The 23,264-nt window shown below is 44.5% G+C and overlaps 1 protein-coding gene across 9 annotated transcripts in view; it reads left to right on the top strand.

The window, feature by feature from the left end:
* The first annotated feature begins 164 nt into the window (after positions 1-164).
* Positions 165-23,264, top strand: part of LOC106611671 (calcium-activated potassium channel subunit alpha-1) — a 231,384-nt gene continuing 208,284 nt past the window's right edge. For 3 of the 9 annotated variants that reach the window (XM_014212201.2, XM_014212191.2, XM_045723528.1), the window contains exon 1: positions 165-1,394. In XM_014212201.2, coding sequence (XP_014067676.1) covers positions 1,158-1,394 — 237 coding nt within the window. In that variant the 5' untranslated portion in view covers positions 165-1,157. The remainder of the gene's footprint in view (positions 1,395-23,264) is intronic. The other 6 variants (XM_014212216.2, XM_014212208.2, XM_045723530.1 and 3 more) reach the window with 3 other exon arrangements.

Here is a 23,264-nt window from a genome sequence, read left to right as displayed (position 1 = left end):
GTAATCATGCTTTAAATCCTACATTTTGTATGGATATTATTTTACATGTGGCAAAGCTACGTATTTCCATTTAATTATAGGTAGCCTACTTGTTTTCTTGACATGAAGAAACGTTAAAAGAGCAACAGATTGCTTTTGTGTGGCTCGTCAACAGGTCCTATTCAAGCCGATGTGTGGACAACATATTTCTGCTGTATTCTTTTCGGGAAAAAGTAATCCTCTCCTCCTCCCTCAGACGCAAAACGCTTTCAAGACATTGGGTTTAGTGCATATTTGCGTAAGGGTGTACGGATGAGAACGGTCGCCACCATGGACGTGGATCACCGATAAGAGAATAATGTTTGAGGATCGCCGAAACGCATGAGTTGGCCGGATCTTGTTGATGGCTCCACCCCTGCTACCTGTAAATCGCCGTCCCAGTTCCTTGTCATCTTCCAAATAGATCTGACAGTCAGCCGCTATCGTCTGGCCGCCACTGAAGCAAGAAGAGGACTAGAAAACCTATGGAAAGCGTTATTGAACAGCTTTTATGAACGGAAATAAATAAGTCATCTGCGGTCATAAAGAGAGAAAGTAGTATTCAACACCTAGCGAGAGCGCTAAATGGAGCAGAAATAACGGACTTATTAAAGCGGCGGCTGGTTCTCAACAAGGTGGAGTTTTGTGAGTGAGGGCGAGGGTTACCATCGATTGCCTTTACGCGATTTGGTTACCTGATGGAGAAACCAGAACGACAGGTGACTCGAAGATAATTGCTGCCTTTCCTGGAAATATCGAACTATTACACCAAAAGAAACAAGCAAAGAAGAACAGCAACGGGATTTTCAATATATAATTATATGAACTAGTTTTGAAGAAATATCTGATTTCGCATGTAACTTATTGTACGATCTGTGAATGACTTCTGTTAATGGAACGATCATATCCTGTCCTTTTGAAGTGCAGTTTCTGCGTCACAGGTCGTTGAGAACACAACATTTACATTGAAGGACTGATGTAAACGGACAGGGTAGAGTAGAGGAAGGAAGGGTGGTAGTTAGTTGAAGCAATATGGCTGAATTGTGGGGTATGGGGCACTGGCTGGAACTACCCAAATCGTCTGGATACTAGTTATAGAACATGGAAACCTATCCCTGGGCATCGGTAGCCTCAGAATAATGCCTAAAGGTAAACATAGTTACTACCCGGACTCTCCCTCTATCCGCATATCCAAGATGGATGTGATCATCCCGTTCTCCCCAGATGTGCCCTGTGATAGCAACGGGCAGCGCATGTGGTGGGCTTTCCTTGCCTCCTCCATGGTCACGTTCTTTGGAGGTCTCTTCATCATTCTGCTCTGGAGAACTCTCAAGTACCTGTGGACCGTCTGCTGCCACTGTAACACCAAAAAGAAGGTTGGTCATATTCATATGTCCACACACAGCACATTTCCAATGCCTTCATAACTTGTGACAGAAATTGACTGTTGCTGTTTTAGTGTGGCACTTTGGCTTCATACCATTTGGATTCATATAGAATTGGGTATTTTCTTTAATATATGCCTATGAGACTGACAGTCTGTGCAATAATGCTTCCGCACCAAAAATCACTGAGCCACATTGTTACCTTTCCACCAAATGAAAAAAGTTACAACATTACAATAGTTATAACACATGCCTAACATTGTAACAGTGATACTTGTGAGTTATTACATTCCAAGTGTATTTTATTAAGTGTGAATTAGAGTATTAGCGTTTTAGATGTGCTGATCTGTTGTGTGATGATTTGGCATAATATTACTGAAGCTCTTGAGCTCTGCCTGTATTCTTGACACTTGTTGTTTCAAGTGATAATTATTTGACCTGTCAGAAATCAAACATCATTTATCCACTAATCATCATATCAAATCATTTCAATACCGAAAGTATACTTTTTGTCATTTATTCATTATCAAAATGTTTGTTTGGAATTTTAGTTTTGTTTTTAGGGAATGTTTGTTTTGTTTTGAGGTAGGACACCATTTAAAAAAACAAACATTCTGTGGCATATTTGGCCTAATGTTGAATGAACAAACACAATGTATCACTTACAACCGTCTCATCTCGTTTCATCATTGTCTGAAATTACATGAGCAAGTTTAGAACCAAAGCAACTTGTTAAAGCCATTCACATCTGTAGGCCAGTCATGTAGGCCAGTCATGTAGGGCTAGTCATGTAGGCCAGTCATGTAGGCCAGTCATGTAGGGCTGTCATGTAGGCCTGTCATGTAGGCCTGTCTTAGCAGTTGATGGATGAAGGGCAGCTGTGGTACTTCATACTATATATACATGCAGTATGTATATTCAGTTTATTTAATAGAAGTGTAACTCGATCAGACTGTGACAAATACACTAATTAACAAAAGGTGACATTGCATCTGAAGAAATACTTTTTAGACACCTCTGGGTATAATTACAAACTTTTCCATGAAGCGATGTTGTCCAGGAAAATATCTAGGCTCGCAAACACACACACACACACACACACACACACACACACACACACACCCGCACTGTTAGTTGACAGGATTCCACCAGTTAGTCAGGAATAGTTTTGACCCAGTCTCTACCCTGGACACACCCCAGCACTGACAGCTGCTGTTCTATTACACCAGTCCAGCATTGTTGTGTCAATGAGACATTCTTTAAAAGCATCATCAGTTGCCAGAACCATACTGTGTGTGTCACTAGTGACCAAATCTCTCTAACAATAGTTGATAAAGGTGGCAGCAACACTAACAAGTTGCTGTAAATTTACAGCAAAACTTTTAGTTAGCTACTGTAATTCTACATTACAGTACTGTAAAGAGAAATCCATTTTGTGTGTTGAATGGCATTTCACTACACTTCACAGTAAAGTACTGTATTACCTGTTTTGCTGTATATTTACAGCAGCATACTGTGAGTTGTGGTGCATTGTGGGAAAATGTTGTGGGTGGCAAAATAATCTAGGGCACATTAACATATTTTGAGGCATGCCTTGTAAAATGCTATATTTGTTGCATTAGTGAGAATACTGTACCACAGAATACAGTATCATACCATATTTTTTAAAATAAATTATATTTGGCCTGTAAATTGACGGTAATTTACTGGCTACTGTGCTGCCAGTAATTTACTGTAAATATTGCAGGATTTTATTTACAGTGAATGCATGCTCACCACTAGCAGTGCAAACCTTCATCCTACTACTGCAGTCTTGACATTCCCATGGCTGTCTAGGGAATGTGTCTATTTCTCAGGAATAGGGGTGACAATTTTCTTTGTATAATGCTGCTGTAAGAAGGGCAGCAGGCACCCTAGCGGTTAAGAGCGTTGGGCCAGTAACTGAAAAGTTGCTGGTTTGAATCCCTGAGGCGACTAGGTGAAAAATGTCCCCTTGAGCAAGGCACTTAACCCTAATTGCTTCTCCAAGTCGCTCTGGATAAGAGCGTCCCGTAAATGTAAGAACAGGTTCATCTCAATTTCTGATTCTATAGGCTGGATTATGTCATCTGGCCGATCATGAGTAACGTTACATTACTTAGTACTGTTTGTTGATGAACACACCTGGTATCGCTTTATTGTACAACTAATGAGGTGAGCAGTTAGTGGTCAGGTTACTTTAGCAGATTGTTAGATCACAAATTAAGTGCAATCAATAGGGATACCGCCCTGTAGTGGACTACTTTTGACCAAGGCCCATAGGGATCTGGTCAAAAGTAGTGCACTATATAAGGCATATGGTGCCATTTGGGACAGAGCCTTATTCTCATCCTCCAGACTTGGAGAAAAACTCTAATGCGTAAAACTCTACAGTACAGGTAACAATGCATCATAGATGTGGCTAGACATTGAGTTCCTTGTTTAATCATTCAGTGTAGTAATCACCTCCCAACCTAATGCAGATCAGTGAGAGATGGCAAAGAGAGGGAAGGACCTTGGAACTTCAGTGATCTCTCTCTCTCTCTCTCTCTCTCTCTCTCCAATCATTGTATTAACCATGTCTAATATAGAGGATTCAATCACTAATGTGCATGGATCTATTTGACAACACAGATTTGAGTTAGTCAAGAAAATAATAATCTTGTTTTGATGAATTATAGTAGCTGAGATGACCACTGCTGTATGAGCCAACGCTAAGAGAACTAGATTAGTGTGAGGTATGAAACGAGACCAGTATGAGGATACTGTAGTACTCTCACTCATGTTTGCATATACAGCTGGTGAGTAAAATACCCATCTAAAAGTCATTATCCTCACTAAGCTCTTTCCCATCGCCTGCCTGGACGGTTAATATGAAAATCATGATTATTACTACTACGAGGGAAATAATGCTTTGGAGACATTACTAAGGGAAAGTGGTTCTTTGACTATCAACCTGTTGCACTATAGTCTGGTTCCATACTGTATGTGCTGCTTGCAGCCCACTCCAAATCAAATCAAATGTATTTATATAGCCCTTCTTACATCAGCTGATATCTCAAAGTGCTGTACAGAAACCCAGCCTAAAACCCCAAACAGCAAGCAATGCAGGTGTAGAAGCACGGTAGCTAGGAAAAACTCCCTAGTAAGGCCAAAACCTAGGAAGAAACTTAGAGAGGAACCAGGCTATGAGGGGTGGCCAGTCCTCTTCTGGCTGTGCCAGGTGGAGATTATAACAGCACATGGCCAAGATGTTCAAATGTTCATAAATTACCAGCATGGTCAAATAATAATAATCACAGTTGTCGAGGGTGCAACAAGTCAGCACCTCAAGAGTAAATAAATGTCAGTTGGCTTTTCATAGCTGATCATTGAGAGTATCTCTACCACTCCTGCTGTTTCTAGAGAGTTGAAAACATCAAGTCTGGGACAGGTAGCACGTCCGGTGAACAGGTCAGGGTTCCATAGCCGCAGGCAGAACAGTTGAAACTGGAGCAGCAGCACGGCCAGGTGGACTGGGGACAGCAAGGAGTCATCATGTCAGGTAGTCCTGAGGCATGGTCCTAGGGCTCAGGTCCTCCGAGAGAAAGAGAGAATTAGAGAGAGCATACTTAAATTCACACAGGACACCGGATAAGACAGGAGAAATACTCCAGATATAATAGACTGACTCTAGCCCCCCGACACAAACTACTGCAGCATAAATATGGAGGCTGAGACAGGAGGGGTCAGGTGACACTGTGCCCCACCTGACGATACCCCTGGACAGGGCCAAACAGGAAGGATATAACCCCACCTACTTTGTCAAAGCACAGCCCCCACACCACTAGAGGGATATCTTCAACCACCAACTTACCATCCTGAGACAAGGCCGAGTATAGCCCACAAAGATCTCCGCCACGGCACAACCCAAGGGGGGGCACCAACCCAGACAGGAAGACCACGTCAGTGACTCAACCCACTCAAGTGACACACCCCTCGTAGGGACGGCATGGAAGAACACCAATAAGCCAGTGACTCAGCCCCTGTAATAGGGTTAGAGGCAGAGAATCCCAGTGGAGAGAGGGGATGTCACATCCTGACCAGTAAAAGGGGTTATTTGTTATTGTAGTTTGGTCAGGACGTGGCAGCGGGTGTTTAGAGTGTCTCGGGGTTTGTTGGTCTATGTGCTTATGTAAGAGGGGTGTTTGTTTTATGTGTTCTGGTGTTTTTTGGTCTATGTTCTATGTAAGTGTATTTCTATGTTAGTTCTAGTCTTTCTATTTCTATGTTTAGTTAATGGGGTTGACCTTCAATTGTAAGCAGCTGCTCCTCGTTGCTTCTGATTGAAGGTCCTATGTATAGGGGTGTTTTTGTAATTTGATTTGTGGGTAGTTGTCTCCTGTTTTGTGTCTGTGCACCTGACAGGACGGTTTAGTGGCGGTCATTGTTTTGTATACGTGATTTGTTTGTTTTTCCTTCTTTTAAATTAATAAAGAAGATGAGTATACACGTTCCCGCTGCACCTTGGTCCAATCCTTACGACGCCCGTTACAGGGGAACCGGCCAGGCAGAGACAGCAAGGGCGGTTCGTTGCTCCAGAGCCTTTCCGTTAATCTTTACACTCCTGGGCCAGACTACACTCAATCATAGGACCCACTGAAGAGATGGGTCTTCAGTAAAGACTTAAAGGTTGAGACCGAGTCTGCATCTCTCACATGGGTAGGCAGACTATTCCATAAAAATGGAGCTCTATAGGAGAAAGCCCTGCCTCCAGCTGTTTGCTTAGAAATTCTAGGGACAATTAGGAGGCCTGCGTCTTGTGACCGTAGCGTACGTGTAGGTATGTACGGCAGGACCAAATCGGAAAGATGGGTAGGAGCAAGCCCATGTAATGCTTTGTAGGTTAGCAGTAAAACCTTGAAATCAGCCCTTGCCTTCACAGGAAGCCAGTGTAGGGAGGCTAACACTGGAGTAATATGATCACATTTTTTTGATCCATTTTTTTTCTCTCCAAAAGACATGTTTGGCATGACAATACAGACAGCGTTTTAACTAGTTTACAGATATGAAACAGACAATCATATCTCTCAAAAATATCAAATTACCAGTTTATGCTACAAAACCAACTTTATAAGAGGCTTTAAAGATATGTTCTATTTGACCAAGAAATTCATGATGTAGAATAAGGCGTTGGCCGAATAGATGGATGCAGTTCAATGCCTGATTTAATATAGCATATTCACCAATACGTTTCTTGGTAGTCCAACAAATATTGCTATCAGGTTGTAAGTCACAGTTGACCTGGTATATTGTTTGCTGCAATCAGCCCTTCGGAGAGAGAAGGAATAGAGGGGGGGGGGAGGAAGTTAGAGAGAGGGAAGAGAAAGCTGCTGGGGGGATGTCATGTCATTGGTTACAGCTGGGGATTTAAGGTTTGATACCGGAGCTCCGAGGCATGCGCCGAAATCACTGAGCAGTTTATCGCTTTATCAGAAGCATGTGATCAACCTTTGTTTCATCGAACAGCCACCTGATTGGTTTGCTAGAAGACAAAAAGGCTACCCTGGGCAGGCGCTATGGGGTGTGGGACGTCGTCTATAATAATTTAGCTGCTCTAAATTATTTTGATCAGCAGGTGCCAGTAGTGTACACTGTGTTGATCAAAGCCTGGAGTAATTAACTTATTTTTGACACAATTGGCTGGAAATGCTCAATGCTTCAGGAAGCTTTGTTTCCCCATAACTAGCTAGAGCTAGAGATGCAGGTGTCATCTGGTTAGCTAGCAAGACATGGGAATCAGTTTGTTAGCTAGCAAGAAATAGGAATCCGTTTTCTAGCTAGCTATGCTGAAATTGAAAGACTGTCATCCACAGTTAGCATATCTCTTAGTTGTCAATCAAATGTATTTGGCGTCAATCAAATGATAGGGCAGGCATGTTCGCATTCAGTTGTCAAAACGGGGATTGGGAAAACAATGCATTGGCAGGCAAGCTGCAGAAGGGCGAGCAGTCTACTATTCCTATTGTTTATCAATGCAATTTTGTCTGCCGACTACGAGCTCATTTTTTTTGGGGGGGGGCTTTATCTACTGTTCCCTCGTTAGATTTGAGCTCATCTTGCTCTGGCTAACATTAGTTGTTGTTGCCTATGCACATCAATATCAACTGAGGGAGCGAGGCCCTACCTGTTCATGGTTGTTTGATCAATACAACTGTAAAGTTCCCAAATGTAAGGCACTCCCGTGGTATTTGCAGATATCCACTATTTTGTGGCTTTTGGCAAATGCTTTCTAATGATCTAAAGTCACGCTGGTGCTACTGCCTGTAAACACACAGTCCAGTTCAAAGGGAATGATGACAGGCCCATGTGGCAAATGGCTTATTTAGCTCTGATTGGCTATGGCACCCAGTCTGTGTAGAGTCTATCCTGAGGTGTGTTCAGTTCACTTGAACGTTTGCTACGTTACGGAACGGTTTGTACTGAATGACACCTTTCCCCAAAACATTCTTGTATGTTCTTGAACAGACTTTGAGGTACATTTGCTCCTGTTTGTTGGGTGTGGCGAGGTGTACCTTGATGCAATGAGTGACGTATTTAAAGGGCAGTGGCGGTGCTGACAGCGCTCCCCAACCCACAACCCAACCCCTCCCCTCTTTTCAACTGGTCGTTCAGTACTGCACCGTTTCCGTTCAAATGAACGCTCCAGAACGTAAAAACGTACTGAACATAGCCCTGGACAAGACTTGACACGTTTATTAGGTTTTATTTACTGTAGTGTCTGTTAATTGTCCAAACGCATGGCCGCTTTGCCACTCTATATTGCTATAGAATTTTCACAAATGCCTTACATTCATTCCAAAACATTCTATCAAGGTATGGAAATGTGAAAATGTCTATATCTAAGTGCTCGCTTCTCCTACATAAAAAAAAAAAAGGCCTCATTCTTTCAGCAGGTGGGTATGAACTGATTTTATTTCACATTGCTAAAACGCTGTTAGTTCCACTTTAAAGCACCGTGAGAGACTGGAACACTAGGTAATGATGAGTAAGCCATTTTTTTGTATTTTTTATTTTTCCCCCCTATTCGAACCAATGGAACAAACATTAATCACTCTTCCTCTCCCGTGTGTCACCCATCTCTCCCTTCCTTCTACCCTCTCCTCTTTTGCATCTCACTCACTCACTCCTGTCTTCCTCTATCCTCTCTCCCCAAGAATCACACACCCACACACACAGATGTAATGTCAATCAGTCGACAGGCAACTGGCACGTATATATGTATACAATGTGAATCCGTTTTTTTGGTTGCTAAGCAACAAGCAAAGTGATTCATTTTAAGTGAAAATCCTTCCCCTTATGCAATTGTCTAGGCTCAGGATCTAACAGAGAGCTGGTTAGTGTAGGAACAGGAACACCGTTTCCCACCCACCCCCACCCAATCTGTGCATGTGATTAGCATCACAAACAAAGCACCTAGAATAGAGCAGGTGCTTTTAGCGTTTCATAGATGGAGGCTGATAATCTGTTCCATTTCTCCTTGTTGTTTTTAAGTTGGCCTGTTTATGAGGGAGATATCTCCCACCACTCGACCACTGCAGTGTCCTGAAAGGGAAAGTTCCAGGCTGCTCTTTGAGCTCTAAGGCTGCATCCCAAATGGCACCCTATTCCCTTTATAGAGCAGTACTTTTGACCAGGGCCAATAGAGCGCTGGTCAGAAGTAGTGCACTATATTGGGAATATGGTGCTATTTGGGACACAACCCTAGATTGACTGTATTCTTTGCCCTCATTACCTGCTTTTTAACATGTCTGAGACAACTGGGTAGGTCAAAACAATCTCTCACATTGATTTCACTTAGGCCTATACAGGTTACAGGGGAGGGAACATCTATCCTGGAATGGAACACAGCCTGATCTCTTCTCTTTCGCTCTCGCTCTCTCCCCCTCTCCCTCCCATGGATGTAGTTTCCTCATCTGATGACAATGCTGTGAGATTAATGAACTGCTGATGAATAATGCCCATTATCAGACTGACTGTCAGGTCAGGGAAAATAACAAAGTGGTGTTCATGGTGAACACCACAGTGGATGCGTCCCAAATGACACCCTATTTCATAAATAGTGCACTACTTTTGACCATGGTTCTGGTCAAAAGTAGTACACTATATATGGAATAGGGTGCCATTTTTGATGCAAACTATACCTGGCAATGGGAACCTGCTGCTACTGGTAAGCAGGATTGGGTAGGCAACTTTCAAAATGTAATCTGTTACTTTTGGTAATGTTAAAAAAAATAATAATGTATTTCATCTTTATTTAACCAGGTAGGCTAGTTGAGAACAAGTTCTCATTTACAACTGCGACCTGGCCAAGATAAAGTAAAGCAGTGTGACACAAACAACAACAGAGTTATATGGAATGTGCAGATGATGATGTGCAAGTACAAATACTGGTGTGCAAAAGAGCAGAAAAGTAAATGAAAACAATATGGGGATGAGGTAGATTGGATGAGCTATGTACAGCTGCAGCGATCGGTTAGCTGCTCAGATAGCTGATGTTTAAAGTTAGTGAGGGAAATATAAGTCTTCAGCAATTTATTTATAAAAAAATAAAATAAATTGCAATTCGTTCCAGTCATTGGCAGCAGAGAACTGGAAGGAACGGTGGTCAAAGGAGGTGTTGACTTTGGGGATGACCAGTGAGATATACCTGCTGGAGCGCGTGCTACGGGTGGGTGTTATCGTGACCAGTGAGCTGAGATAAGGCGGAGCTTTACATAGCAAAGACTTGCAGTGTAACTGTATGTGGACACCCGCTGGTCAAACATTTCATTCCAGAATCATGGGCATTAATATGGCGTTGGACCCCTTTGCTGTTATAACAGCGACCACTCTTCTGGGAAGGCATTTCACCAGATGTTGGAACATTGATGTGGGGACTTGCTTCCATTCAGCCACAAGAGTATTAGTGAGGTCGGGCGCTGATGTTGGGCGATTAGGCCTGGCTCGCAGTTGGCATTCCAATTCATCCCAAAGGTGTTCAATGGGGTTGAGGTCAGGGCTCTTTGCAGGCCAGTCAAGTTCTTCCAAACAGATCAACAAACCATTTCATTATGGACCTCGCTTTGTGCATGGGGGCATTGTCATGCTGAAACAGCAAAAGGCCTTCCCCAAACTGTTGCCACAAAGTTGGAAGCACAGAATCATCTAGAATGTCATTGTATGTTAAGATTTCCCTTCACTGGAACTAAGAGGCCTGAACCATGAAAAAAATATTCCTCCTCTACCAAACTGTACAGTTGGCATTATGCATTCGGGCAGGTAGAGTTCTCCTGGCATCTGCCTAACCCAGATGTGTCTGTCGGACTGCCAGATGGTGAAGTGTGATTCATCACTCCAGAGAATGTGTTTCCACTACTCCAGAGTCCAATGGCGGTGAGCTTTACACCACTCCAGCCGACGCTTGGCATTGCACATGGTGATCTTAGACTTGTGTACCGCTGTTCGGCCATTGAAACCCATTTCATGAAGATCCCGATGAAAAGTTATTGTGCTGACATTGGTTCCAGAGGCAGTTTGGAACTCGGTAGTGAGTATTGTTTTTATGTGCTACGTGCTTCAGTACTCTTAGGCCCTGTTCTGTGAGCTTGTGTGGCCTACCACTTTGTGGCTGAGCCTTTGTTGCTCCTAGATGTTTCCATTTCGTAATAACAGCACTTACAGTTGACCGTGGCAGCTCTTAACACGGTAGAAATTTGACAAACTGACTTGTTGGAAAGGTGGCATCCTCTGACGGTGCCACGTTGAAAGTCACTGAGCTCTTCAGTAAAGCCATTCTACTGCCAATGTTTGTCTATGGAGATTGCATGGCTGTGTGCTCGGTTTTATACAACTGTCAGCAACGGGTGTGTCTGAAATAGCCGAATGAAGCTTTGTCCACATACTTTTGTGTATATAAAGTGTAGCTGTCCAAAATCTTAATCAGTAATGTAACTTTTGGATTACCCAAACTCTGTAACGTAATCTGATTACTTTTCCCTTAAGAGGAATTAGAACAAAAATGTATATTATCAATTGAACGACATCTATTGCCGGATAAATCAATCAATGTTAGTTTACATAGCTGGCCATAAATGGATGTTGCATTTTACTTTATGGGTTGGTTATGTGTGCTTCTTATATTCCAGAGGAAAAGGACCCATCGTCTTGACAGTTTATACCGTACGTCCCAAATGGCACTTTATTCCCTTTGTAGTGCCGTAATAGGATGCCATTTTGGACGCAGCCTTACACGGTGGTCTGGGTTATGTGCAGACATGGCTCCATCCATGCCTCTTCCATGCCTTCACTAATCAATGTGCATCACTGCTGGGTGTCTCAGTCTGTCTAGTGCAGCGGTTCACAACCTTTTCCATTCCGGGGACCACCAAATCACCAGGTATCAGTGTGAGGGTTAACAGTCAGGCTTGATCTTCAGTCAGGTGTCAGTGTGAGGGTTAACAGACAGTAGTCACGGTTGATCTTCAGTCAGGTGTCAGTGTGAGGGTTAACAGACAGTAGTCAGGGTTGATCTTCAGTCAGGTGTCAGTGTGAGGGTTAACAGACAGTAGTCAGGGTTGATCTTCAGTCAGGTGTCAGTGTGAGGGTCAACAGACAGTAGTCAGGGTTGATCTTCAGTCAGGTGTCAGACAGTAGTCAGGGTTGATCTTCAGTCAGGTGTCAGTGTGAGGGTTAACAGACAGTAGTCAGGGTTGATCTTCAGTCAGGTGTCAGACAGTAGTCAGGGTTGATCTTCAGTCAGGTGTCAGTGTGAGGGTTAACAGACAGTAGTCAGGGTTGATCTTCAGTCAGGTGTCAGTGTGAGGGTTAACAGACAGTAGTCAGGGTTGATCTTCAGTCAGGTGTCAGTGTGAGGGTTAACAGACAGTAGTCAGGTTGATCTTCAGTCAGGTGTCAGTGTGAGGGTTAACAGACAGTAGTCAGGGTTGATATTCAGTCAGGTGTCAGTGTGAGGGTTAACAGACAGGCTTGATCTTCAGTCAGGTGTCAGTGTGAGGGTTACAGACAGTAGTCGGGTTGATCTTCAGTCAGGTATCAGTGTGAGGGTTACAGACAGTAGTCAGGTTGATTTTCAGTCAGGTGTCAGTGTGAGGGTTACAGACAGTAGTCAGGGTTGATCTTCAGTCAGGTGTCAGTGTGAGGGTTAACAGACAGTAGTCAGGGTTGATCTTCAGTCAGGTGGCAGTGTGAGGGTTAACAGACAGTAGTCAGGGTTGATCTTCAGTCAGGTGTCAGTGTGAGGGTTAACAGACAGTAGTCAGGGTTGATTTCAGTCAGGTGGCAGTGTGAGGGTTACAGACAGTAGTCAGGTGTCAGTGTGAGGGTTAACAGACAGTAGTCAGGGTTGATCTTCAGTCAGGTGTCAGTGTGAGGGTTAACAGACAGTAGTCAGGGTTGATCTTCAGTCAGGTGTCAGTGTGAGGGTTACAGACAGTAGTCAGGGTTGATCTTCAGTCAGGTGTCAGTGTGAGGGTTAACAGACAGTAGTCAGGGTTGATCTTCAGTCAGGTGTCAGTGTGAGGGTTAACAGACAGTAGTCAGGGTTGATCTTCAGTCAGGTGTCAGTGTGAGGGTTAACAGACAGTAGTCAGTGTTGATCTTCAGTCAGGTGTCAGTGTGAGGGTTAACAGACAGTAGTCAGGGTTGATCTTCAGTCAGGTGTCAGACAGTAGTCAGGGTTGATCTTCAGTCAGGTGTCAGTGTGAGGGTTAACAGACAGTAGTCAGGGTTGATCTTCAGTCAGGTGTCAGTGTGAGGGTTAACAGACAGTAGTCAGGGTTGATCTTCAGTCAGGTGTCAGTGTGAGGGTTAACAGACAGTAGTCAGGGTTGATCTTCAGTCAGGTGTCAGTGTGAGGGTTAACAGACAGTAGTCAGGGTTGATCTTCAGTCAGGTGTCAGACAGTAGTCAGGGTTGATCTTCAGTCAGGTGTCAGTGTGAGGGTTAACAGACAGTAGTCAGGGTTGATCTTCAGTCAGGTGTCAGTGTGATAACAGACAGTAGTCAGGGTTGATCTTCAGTCAGGTGTCAGTGTGAGGGTTAACAGACAGTAGTCAGGGTTGATCTTCAGTCAGGTGTCAGTGTGAGGGTTAACAGACAGTAGTCAGGGTTGATCTTCAGTCAGGTGTCAGTGTGAGGGTTAACAGACAGTAGTCAGGGTTGATCTTCAGTCAGGTGTCAGTGTGAGGGTTAACAGACAGTAGTCAGGGTTGATATTCAGTCAGGTGTCAGTGTGAGGGTTAACAGACAGGCTTGATCTTCAGTCAGGTGTCAGTGTGAGGGTTACAGACAGTAGTTGGGTTGATCTTCAGTCAGGTATCAGTGTGAGGGTTACAGACAGTAGTCAGGTTGATTTTCAGTCAGGTGTCAGTGTGAGGGTTACAGACAGTAGTCAGGGTTGATCTTCAGTCGGGTGTCAGTGTGAGGGTTAACAGACAGTAGTCAGGGTTGATCTTCAGTCAGGTGTCAGTGTGAGGGTTACAGACAGTAGTCAGGAATGATCTTCAGTCAGGTGTCAGTGTGAGGGTTACAGACAGTAGTCAGGTTGATTTTCAGTCAGGTGTGAGTGTGAGGGTTACAGACAGTAGTCAGGGTTGATCTTCAGTCAGGTGTCAGACAGTAGTCAGGGTTGATCTTCAGTCAGGTGTCAGTGTGAGGGTTAACAGACAGTAGTCAGGGTTGATCTTCAGTCAGGTGTCAGTGTGAGGGTTACAGACAGTAGTCAGGGTTGATCTTCAGTCAGGTGTCACTGTGAGGGTTAACAGACAATAGTCAGGGTTGATATTCAGTCAGGTGGCAGTGTGAGGGTTAACAGTCAGGCTTGATCTTCAGTCAGGTGTCAGTGTGAGGGTTAACAGACAGTAGTCAGGGTTGATCTTCAGTCAGGTGGCAGTGTGAGGGTTAACAGTCAGGCTTGATCTTCAGTCAGGTGTCAGTGTGAGGGTTAACAGACAGTAGTCAGGGTTGATCTTCAGTCAGGTGTCAGTGTGAGGGTTACAGACAGTAGTCAGGGTTGATATTCAGTCAGGTGGCAGTGTGAGGGTTAACAGACAGTAGTCAGTGTTGATCTTCAGTCAGGTGTCAGTGTGAGGGTTAACAGACAGTAGTCAGGGTTGATCTTCAGTCAGGTGTCAGTGTGAGGGTTAACAGACAGTAGTCAGGGTTGATCTTCAGTCAGGTGTCAGTGTGAGGGTTAACAGACAGTAGTCAGGGTTGATCTTCAGTCAGGTGTCAGTGTGAGGGTTAACAGACAGTAGTCAGGGTTGATCTTCAGTCAGGTGTCAGTGTGAGGGTTAACAGACAGTAGTCAGGGTTGATCTTCAGTCAGGTGTCAGTGTGAGGGTTAACAGACAGTAGTCAGGGTTGATCTTCAGTCAGGTGTCAGTGTGAGGGTTAACAGACAGTAGTCAGGGTTGATCTTCAGTCAGGTGTCAGTGTGAGGGTTACAGACAGTAGTCAGGGTTGATATTCAGTCAGGTGTCAGTGTGAGGGTTAACAGACAGTAGTCAGGGTTGATCTTCAGTCAGGTGTCAGTGTGAGGGTTACAGACAGTAGTCAGGGTTGATCTTCAGTCAGGTATCAGTGTGAGGGTTAACAGACAGTAGTCAGGTTTGATATTCAGTCAGGTGTCAGTGTGAGGGTTACAGACAGTAGTCAGGGTTGATCTTCAGTCAGGTGTCAGTGTGAGGGTTAACAGACAGTAGTCAGGGTTGATCTTCAGTCAGGTGTCAGACAGTAGTCAGGGTTGATCTTCAGTCAGGTGTCAGTGTGAGGGTTACAGACAGTAGTCAGGGTTGATCTTCAGTCAGGTGGCAGTGTGAGGGTTAACAGACAGTAGTCAGGGTTGATCTTCAGCCAGGTGTCAGTGTGAGGGTTAACAGACAGTAGTCAGGGTTGATCTTCAGTCAGGTGTCAGTGTGAGGGTTACAGACAGTAGTTGGGTTGATCTTCAGTCAGGTATCAGTGTGAGGGTTAACAGACAGTAGTCAGGTTTGATATTCAGTCAGGTGTCAGTGTGAGGGTTAACAGACAGTAGTCAGGGTTGATCTTCAGTCAGGTGTCAGTGTGAGCGTTAACAGACAGTAGTCAGGGTTGATCTTCAGTCAGGTGTCAGTGTGAGGGTTACAGACAGTAGTCAGGGTTGATCTTCAGTCAGGTGTCAGTGTGAGGGTTAACAGACAATAGTCAGGGTTGATATTCAGTCAGGTGTCAGTGTGAGGGTTAACAGACAGTAGTCAGGGTTGATCTTCAGTCAGGTGTCAGTGTTTTATTTTTTACTTCACCTTTATTTAACCAGGTAGGCCAGTTGAGAACAAATTCTCATTTACAACTGCGACCTGGCCAAGATAAAGCAAACCAGTGCGACACAAACAACAGAGTTACACATGGAATAAACACATTTTAATTCAATAACTCAATAGAAGAGTCTATATACAGTGTGTGCAAATGTAGTAAGATTAGGGAGGTAAGGCAATAAATAGGCCATAGTGGAGAAATAACTACAATTCAGCAATTAAACACTGGAGTGATAGATGTGCAGAAGATGAACGTGCAAGTAGAGATACTGGGGTGCAAAGGAGCAAAAAAATGAATAACAATATGGGGATGAGGTAGTTGGCTGGGCTATTTACAGAAGGGCTATTTACAGATGGGCTATGTACAGGTGCAATGATCTCTAAGCTGCTTTGACAGCTGATGCTTAAAGTTAGTGAGGGAGATATGAGTCTCCAGCTTCAGTGATTTTTGCAATTCGTTCCAGTCATTGGCAGCAGAGAACTGGAAGGAATGGCAGCCAAAGGAAGTGCTTGCTTTGGGGATGACCAGTGAAATATACCTGCTGGAGCGCTTGCTACGGGTGGGTGTTGCTATGGTGACCAGTGAGCTGAGATAAGGCGGGGCTTTACCTAGAAAAGACTTATAGATGACCTGGAGCCAGTGGGTTTGGCGACAAATATGTAGCGAGGGCCAGCCAACGAGAGGATACAGGTCGCAGTGGTGGGGAGTATATGGGGCTTTGGTGACAAAACGGATGGCACTGTGATAGACTACATCCAATTTGCTGAATAGAGTGTTGGAGGCTGTTTTGTAAATGACATTGCTGAAGTCAAGGTTTGATAGGATAGTCAGTTTTACGAGGGTATGTTTGGCAGCATGAGTGAAGGATGCTTTGTTGCGAAATAGGAAGCCGATTCTAGATTTAATTTTGGATTGGAGATGCTTAATGTGAGTCTGGAAGTAGAGTTTACAGTCTAACCAGACACCTTGTTATTTGTAGTTGTCCACATATTCTAAGTCAGAACCGTCCAGAGTAGTGATGCTAGACGGGCGGGCAGGTGCAAGCAGCGATCGGTTGAAGAGCATGCATTTAATTTTACTTGCATTTAAGAGCAGTTGGAGGCCACGGAAGGAGTGTTGAATTGAACCCTGTGGCACCCCCATAGACTGCCAGAGGTCCGGAAAACAGGCCCTCCGATTTAACACACTGAACTCTGTCTGAGAAGTAGTTGGTAAACCAGGCGAGGCAGCCATATGAGAAATTGCCGATAAGAATGCGGTGATTGACAGAGTCGAAAGCCTTGGCCAGGTCGATGAATACGGCTGGACAGTATTGTCTTTTATTGGTGGCGGTTATGATATCATTTAGGACCTTGAGCGTGGCTAAGGTGCACCCTCGACCAGCTCGGGAACCGGATTGCATAGCGGAGAAGGTACGGTGGGATTCGAAATGATTGGTGATCTGTTTGTTAACTTGGCTTTCGAAGACCTTGGAAAGGCAGGGTAGGATGTGTGTGTGTGTGTGTGTGTGTGTGTGTGTGTGTGTGTGTGTGTGTGTGTGTAACAGTTTGGGTCTAGAGTGTCACCCCCTTTGAAGAGGGGGATGACTGCGAACCAAGGTCTATATCTGTGCTTAGTTCTACACTTTTTCAATGGGGCATGCTAATTTACATAATTATTTATTTACATAAACCGACATAATCTGCCCGAGGATTCCAACAGGCCCCTCAGGCACGACGTCCGCTGAAGGCCCATTCTGCTAACCGGCCTGCTAGATATCCAGAGCTACTTGGAACCCTACAGAGTAGTGATGCTAGACGGGTGCCCGTGTTTACGGATTGTACCTGATAGGCTCCATGACAATTTGTGTGAGATTGAGGGCATCTAGCTTAGATTGTAGGATGGCCGGGGTGTTAAGCATATCCCAGTTTAGGTCACCTAACAGGACAAACTCTGAAGATAAATGGGGGGAAATTAATACACATATGGTGTCCAGGGCACAGCTAAGGGCTGAGGGGGGTCTATAAACAAGTGGCAACAGTGAGACTTATTTCTGGAAAGGTGGATTTTTAAAAGTAGAAGCTCAAACTGTTTGGGCACAGACCTGGATAGCATGACAGAACTCTGCAGGCTATATCTGCAGTAGATTGCATCTCCACCCCCTTCGGCAGTTCTTTCTTGGCAGAAAATGCTGTAGTTGGGAATGGAAATTTCAGAATTTTTGGTGGCCTTCCTAAGCCAGGATTCAGACACGGCTAGGACATCAGGGTTGGCGAAGTGTGCTAAAGCAGTGAAAAAAACTAACTTAGGGAGGAGGCTTCTGATGTTAATATGCATGAAACCATGGCTTTTACGGTTACAAAAGTCAACAAATGAGAGTGCCTGGGGAATAGGAGTTGAACTGGGGGCTACAGGGCCCCCAGCTAACCTCTACATCACCAGAGGAACAGAGGAGGAGTAGGATAAGGGTACAGCAAAAGGCTATAAGAACTGGTCGTCTGGTGCGTTGGGGACAGAGAATAAAATGAGCAGATTTCTGGGCGTGGTAGAGTAGATTCAAGGCATAATGTACAGACAAGGGTATGGTAGAATGTGAGTGCAGTGGAGGTAAACCTATTCGTTGGTTGACAATGAGAAAGGTCGTCTCTGGAGGCATCAGTTAACCTAGGTGAGGTCTCTGCATGTGTGTGGGGTCGGACGAAAGAGCTATCTAAGGCATTTTGAGCGGGACTGAGGGCTCTACAGTGAAATAAAACAATAAAAACTAGCCAAAACAGCAGTAGACAAGGCATATTGACATTCGAGAGAGGCATAAAGCAATCACAGGTGTTGATCAGGAGAGTTAAGACAACAACGGGTAAATGGCGATGAATGGGCAGAGCGTGTCAGTTAGGTACATACAGGACCTGAGTTCGAGGCTGGGGCCGGCAGGTAAACAAAATGAGGTACCGTGTTATTGAAACAGTCCAGGGGGCATCAGCTGTGTAGCCGAGTGATCATAGGGTCAAGAGAGCAGCAATAGGTGTGTCAGGGTGCTCTTCCCTGTGGCTCAGTTGGTAGAGCATGGTGTTTGCAACGCCAGGGTTGTGGGTTCGATTCCCACGGTGGGCCAGTATGGAGAAAAAAAGGGGAAAAAATGTATGCATTCACTGCTGTAAGTCGCTCTGGATAAGAGCGTCTGCTAAATGACTAAAATGTAAAAGTTCGGTAGTCACTACTATGCTAGGCGAGCAGGGGACACAGCGTTCAGAAAAGCTAGCGGGCTGGGCTGGTAGATGGTTTTTCGGCAATATCGTAACAGAATAGCCTGTTGAGACCACATTGGGCGATCACGTCAGCACCGTGTTCAATAAAAGCTCCAGGCCAATTGGCAAAGGAGGTATTGTAGCCCTAGAATTAGCTGGGATATGGGCCTAGCTCGAGGCTATCTCAAGGCTAGGCTAGCTGGTGCTTGCTTTGGGACAGAGGCGTTAGCTAACAGTAGCCACAAGCTAGCTGCGATGATCTGGAGTAATGGTCCGGTGTAATGATCCAGAGCGGCAGGAATCCGGTGATATGGTAGAGAGAAGCAGTCCGATATGCTCTGGGTTGATATCCCACTGTGCAGACTGGCAGATGATTGTCCGAGCTAATGCTGACTAATGCCGGGGAAGAAAAAGGCGAGGACCGCTAGCCGTGGCTAAGAAAGACTAGCAGCTGGTTAGCTGCCTAGCTCCTGATGGAAGTTCCAGTTATAAGGAATAAAAATAGCAGATCCGTACCACATTGCGTGAGGCGGGTTGCAGGAAAGTATATTTATTAGTTTGTAGGTAGAAAGAGATATATATATATATATATACTGCTCAAAAAAATAAAGGGAACACTTAAACAACACAATGTAACTCCAAGTCAATCACACTTCTGTGAAATCAAACTGTCCACTTAGGAAGCAACACTGATTGACAATAAATTTCACATGCTGTTGTGCAAATGGAATAGACAACAGGTGGAAATTATAGGCAATAAGCAAGACACCCCCAATAAAGGAGTGGTTCTGCAGGTGACCATAGACCACTTCTCAGTTCCTATGCTTCCTGGCTGATGTTTTGGTCACTTTTGAATGCTGGCAGTGCTTTCACTCTAGTGGTAACATGAGACGGAGTCTACAACCCACACAAGTGGCTGAGGTAGTGCAGCTCATCCAGGATGGCACATCAATGCGAGCTGTGGCAAGAAGGTTTGCTGTGTCTGTCAGCATAGTGTCCAGAGTATGGAGGCGCTACCAGGAGACAGGCCAGTACATCAGGAGACGTGGAGGAGGCCGTAGGAGGGCAACAACCCAGCAGCAGGACCGCTACCTCCGCCTTTGTGCAAGGAGGAGCAGGAGAAGCACTGTCAGAGCCCTGCAAAATGACCTCCAGCAGGCCACAAATGTGCATGTGTCTGCTCAAACGGTCAGAAACAGACTCCATGCGGGTGGTATGAGGGCCCGACGTCCACAGGTGGGGGTTGTGCTTACAGCCCAACACCGTGCAGGACGTTTGGCATTTGCCAGAGAACACCAAGATAGGCAAATTCGCCACTGGCGCCCTGTGCTCTTCACAGATGAAAGCAGGTTCACACTGAGCACGTGACAGACGTGACCGAGTCTGGAGACGCCGTGGAGAACGTTCTGCTGCCTGCAACATCCTCCAGCATTACCGGTTTGGCGGTGGGTCAGTCATGGTGTGGGGTGGCATGTCTTTGGGGGGCCGCACAGCCCTCCATGTGCTCGCCAGAGGTAGCCTGACTGCCATTAGGTACCGAGATGAGATCTTCAGACCCCTTGTGAGACCATATGCTGGTGCGGTTGGCCCTGGGTTCCTCCTAATGCAAGACAATGCTAGACCTCATGTGGCTGGAGTGTGTCAGCAGTTCCTGCAAGATGAAGGCATTGATGCTATGGACTGGCCCGCCCGTTCCCCAGACCTGAATCCAATTGAGCACATCTGGGACATCATGTCTCGCTCCATCCACCAACGCCACGTTGCACCACAGACTGTCCAGGAGTTGGCGGATGCTTTAGTCCAGGTCTGGGAGGAGATCCCTCAGGAGACCATCCGCCACCTCATCAGGAGCATGCCCAGGCATTGTAGGGAGGTCATTCAGGCACGTGGAGGCCACACACACTACTGATCCTCATTTTGACTTGTTTTAAGGACATTACATCAAAGTTGGATCAGCCTGTAGTGTGGTTTTCCGCTTTAATTTTGAGTGTGACTCCAAATCCAGACCTCCATGGGTTGATAATTGATTATTTTTGTGTGATTTTGTTGTCAGCACATTCAACTATGTAAATAAAAAGTATTTAATAAGATTATTTCTTTCATTCAGATCTAGGATGTGTTGTTTAAGTGTTCCCTTTATTTTTTTGAGCAGTATATATATCACACACACACACACACACACACACAAAAAAAGACTGGCTATTTACATGGGATAAGACAACGGCAGATATACACGTCCATTATTATATTTGTAATAATGAAAATTACAACAATACTGAATGAACACTTATTTTAACTTAATATAATACATCAATAAAATCAATTTAGTCTCAAATAATTAATGAAACATGTTCAATCTGGTTTAAATAATGCAAAAACAAACTGTTGGAATAGAAAGTAAAAGTGCAATATGCGCCATGTAAAAAAAGCTATTGTTTAAGTTCCTTGCTCAGAACATGAGAACATATGAAAGCTGGTGGTTCCTTTTAACATGAGTCTTCAATATTCCCAGGTAAGAAGTTTTAGGTTGTAGTTGTTATAGGAATTATAGGACTATTTCTCTCTATACCATTTGTATTTCATACACCTTTGACTATTGGATGTTCTTATAGGCACTTGCCACTCTAATCTCGGGTGTTGATAGGCTTGAAGTCATAAACAGCGCAATGCTTGAAGCACAGCGAATAGCTGCTGGCAAATGCAGGAAAGTGCCGTTTGAATGAATGCTTACGAGCCTGCTGCTGCCAACCACCGCTCAGTCAGACTGCTCTATCAAATATCAAATCATAGACTTAATTATAATATAATAACACAGAAATATGACCCTTAGGTCATTAATATGGTCAAATCCGGAAACTATCATTTCGAAACAAAACATTTATTCTAATCAAATCAAATGTATTTATATAGCCCTTCTTACATCAGCTGATATCTCACAGTGCTGTACAGAAACCCAGCCTAAAACCCCAAACAGCAAGCAATGCCGGTGTAAAAGCACGGTGGCTAGGAAAAACTCCCTAGAAAGGCCAAAACCTAGGAAGAAACCTAGAGAGGAACCAGGCTCTGAGGGGTGGCCAGTTCACTTCTGGCTGTGCTGGGTGGAGATTATAACAGAACATTCTTTCTGTGAAATACGGAACCGTTCTGTATTTTATCTAACGGGTGGCATCCATAAGTCTAAATATTGCTGTTACATTGCACAACCTTCAATGTTATGTCATAATTATGTAAAATTCTGGCAAATTAATGATGGTCTTTGTTAGGAAGAAATGGTCTTCACACAGTTCGCAACGAGCCAGGTTGCCCAAACTGCTGCATATACCCTGACTCTGCTTGCACAGAACGCAAGAGAAGTGACACAATTTCCCTAGTTAAAAGAAATTCATGTTAGCAGGCAATATTAACTAAATATGCCGTTTTAAAAATATGTACTTGTGTATTGATTTTAAGAAAGGCATTGTTGTTTACTGTTAGGTACACATTGGTGCAACGAAAGTGCTTTTTTTGCGAATGCGCTTGTTAAACCATCACCCGTTTGGCCAAGTAGGCTGTGATTTGATGATAAATTAACAGTCACCGCATCGATTACATGCAATGCAGGACAAGCTCGATAAACTAGTAATATCATCAACCATATGTAGTTAACTAGTGATTATGTTAAGATTGATTGTTGTTTTATAAGATAAGTTGCTAGCTAGCATTAAACGTATCTTGGCTCCTTGCTGCACTCGCGTAACAGGTAGTCAGCCTGCCACGCAGTCTCCTCGTGGAGTGCAATGTAATCGGCCAAAATCGGTGTCCAAAAATGACGATTGTTATGAAAACTTGAAATCGGCCCCAATTAAATTGGCCATTCCGATTAATCAGTCGACCTCTATTACCTACCCTTACCACCAGGGGGCGGCCTGTCAGGAAGTCCAGGATCCAGTTGCAGAGGGAGGTGTTTAGTCCCAGGGTCCTTAGCTTAGTGATGAGCTTTAAGGGCCCTATGGTGTTGGACTCTGTGCTGTAGTCAATTAATAGCATTCTCACATAGGTGTTCTTTTTGTCCAGGTGGGAAAGGGCAGTGTGGAGTGCAATAGAGATTGCATCACCTGTGGATCTGTTGGGGCGTTTTGCAAATTGGAGTGGGTCTAAGGATTCTGGGATAATGGTGTTGTGAGCCATGACCAGCCTTTCAAAGCACTTCATGACTACCGATGTGAGTGCTATGGGTCCATCGTCATTTAAGCAGGTTACCTTAATGTTCTTTGGCACAGGGACTATGGTGGTCTGCTTGAAACAT

Source organism: Salmo salar, chromosome ssa01 (assembly GCF_905237065.1).
Source record: "Salmo salar chromosome ssa01, Ssal_v3.1, whole genome shotgun sequence".
In the NCBI taxonomy this organism is placed as follows: Eukaryota; Metazoa; Chordata; class Actinopteri; order Salmoniformes; family Salmonidae; genus Salmo; species Salmo salar.
This window is presented reverse-complemented; position numbering and strand designations above follow the sequence as displayed.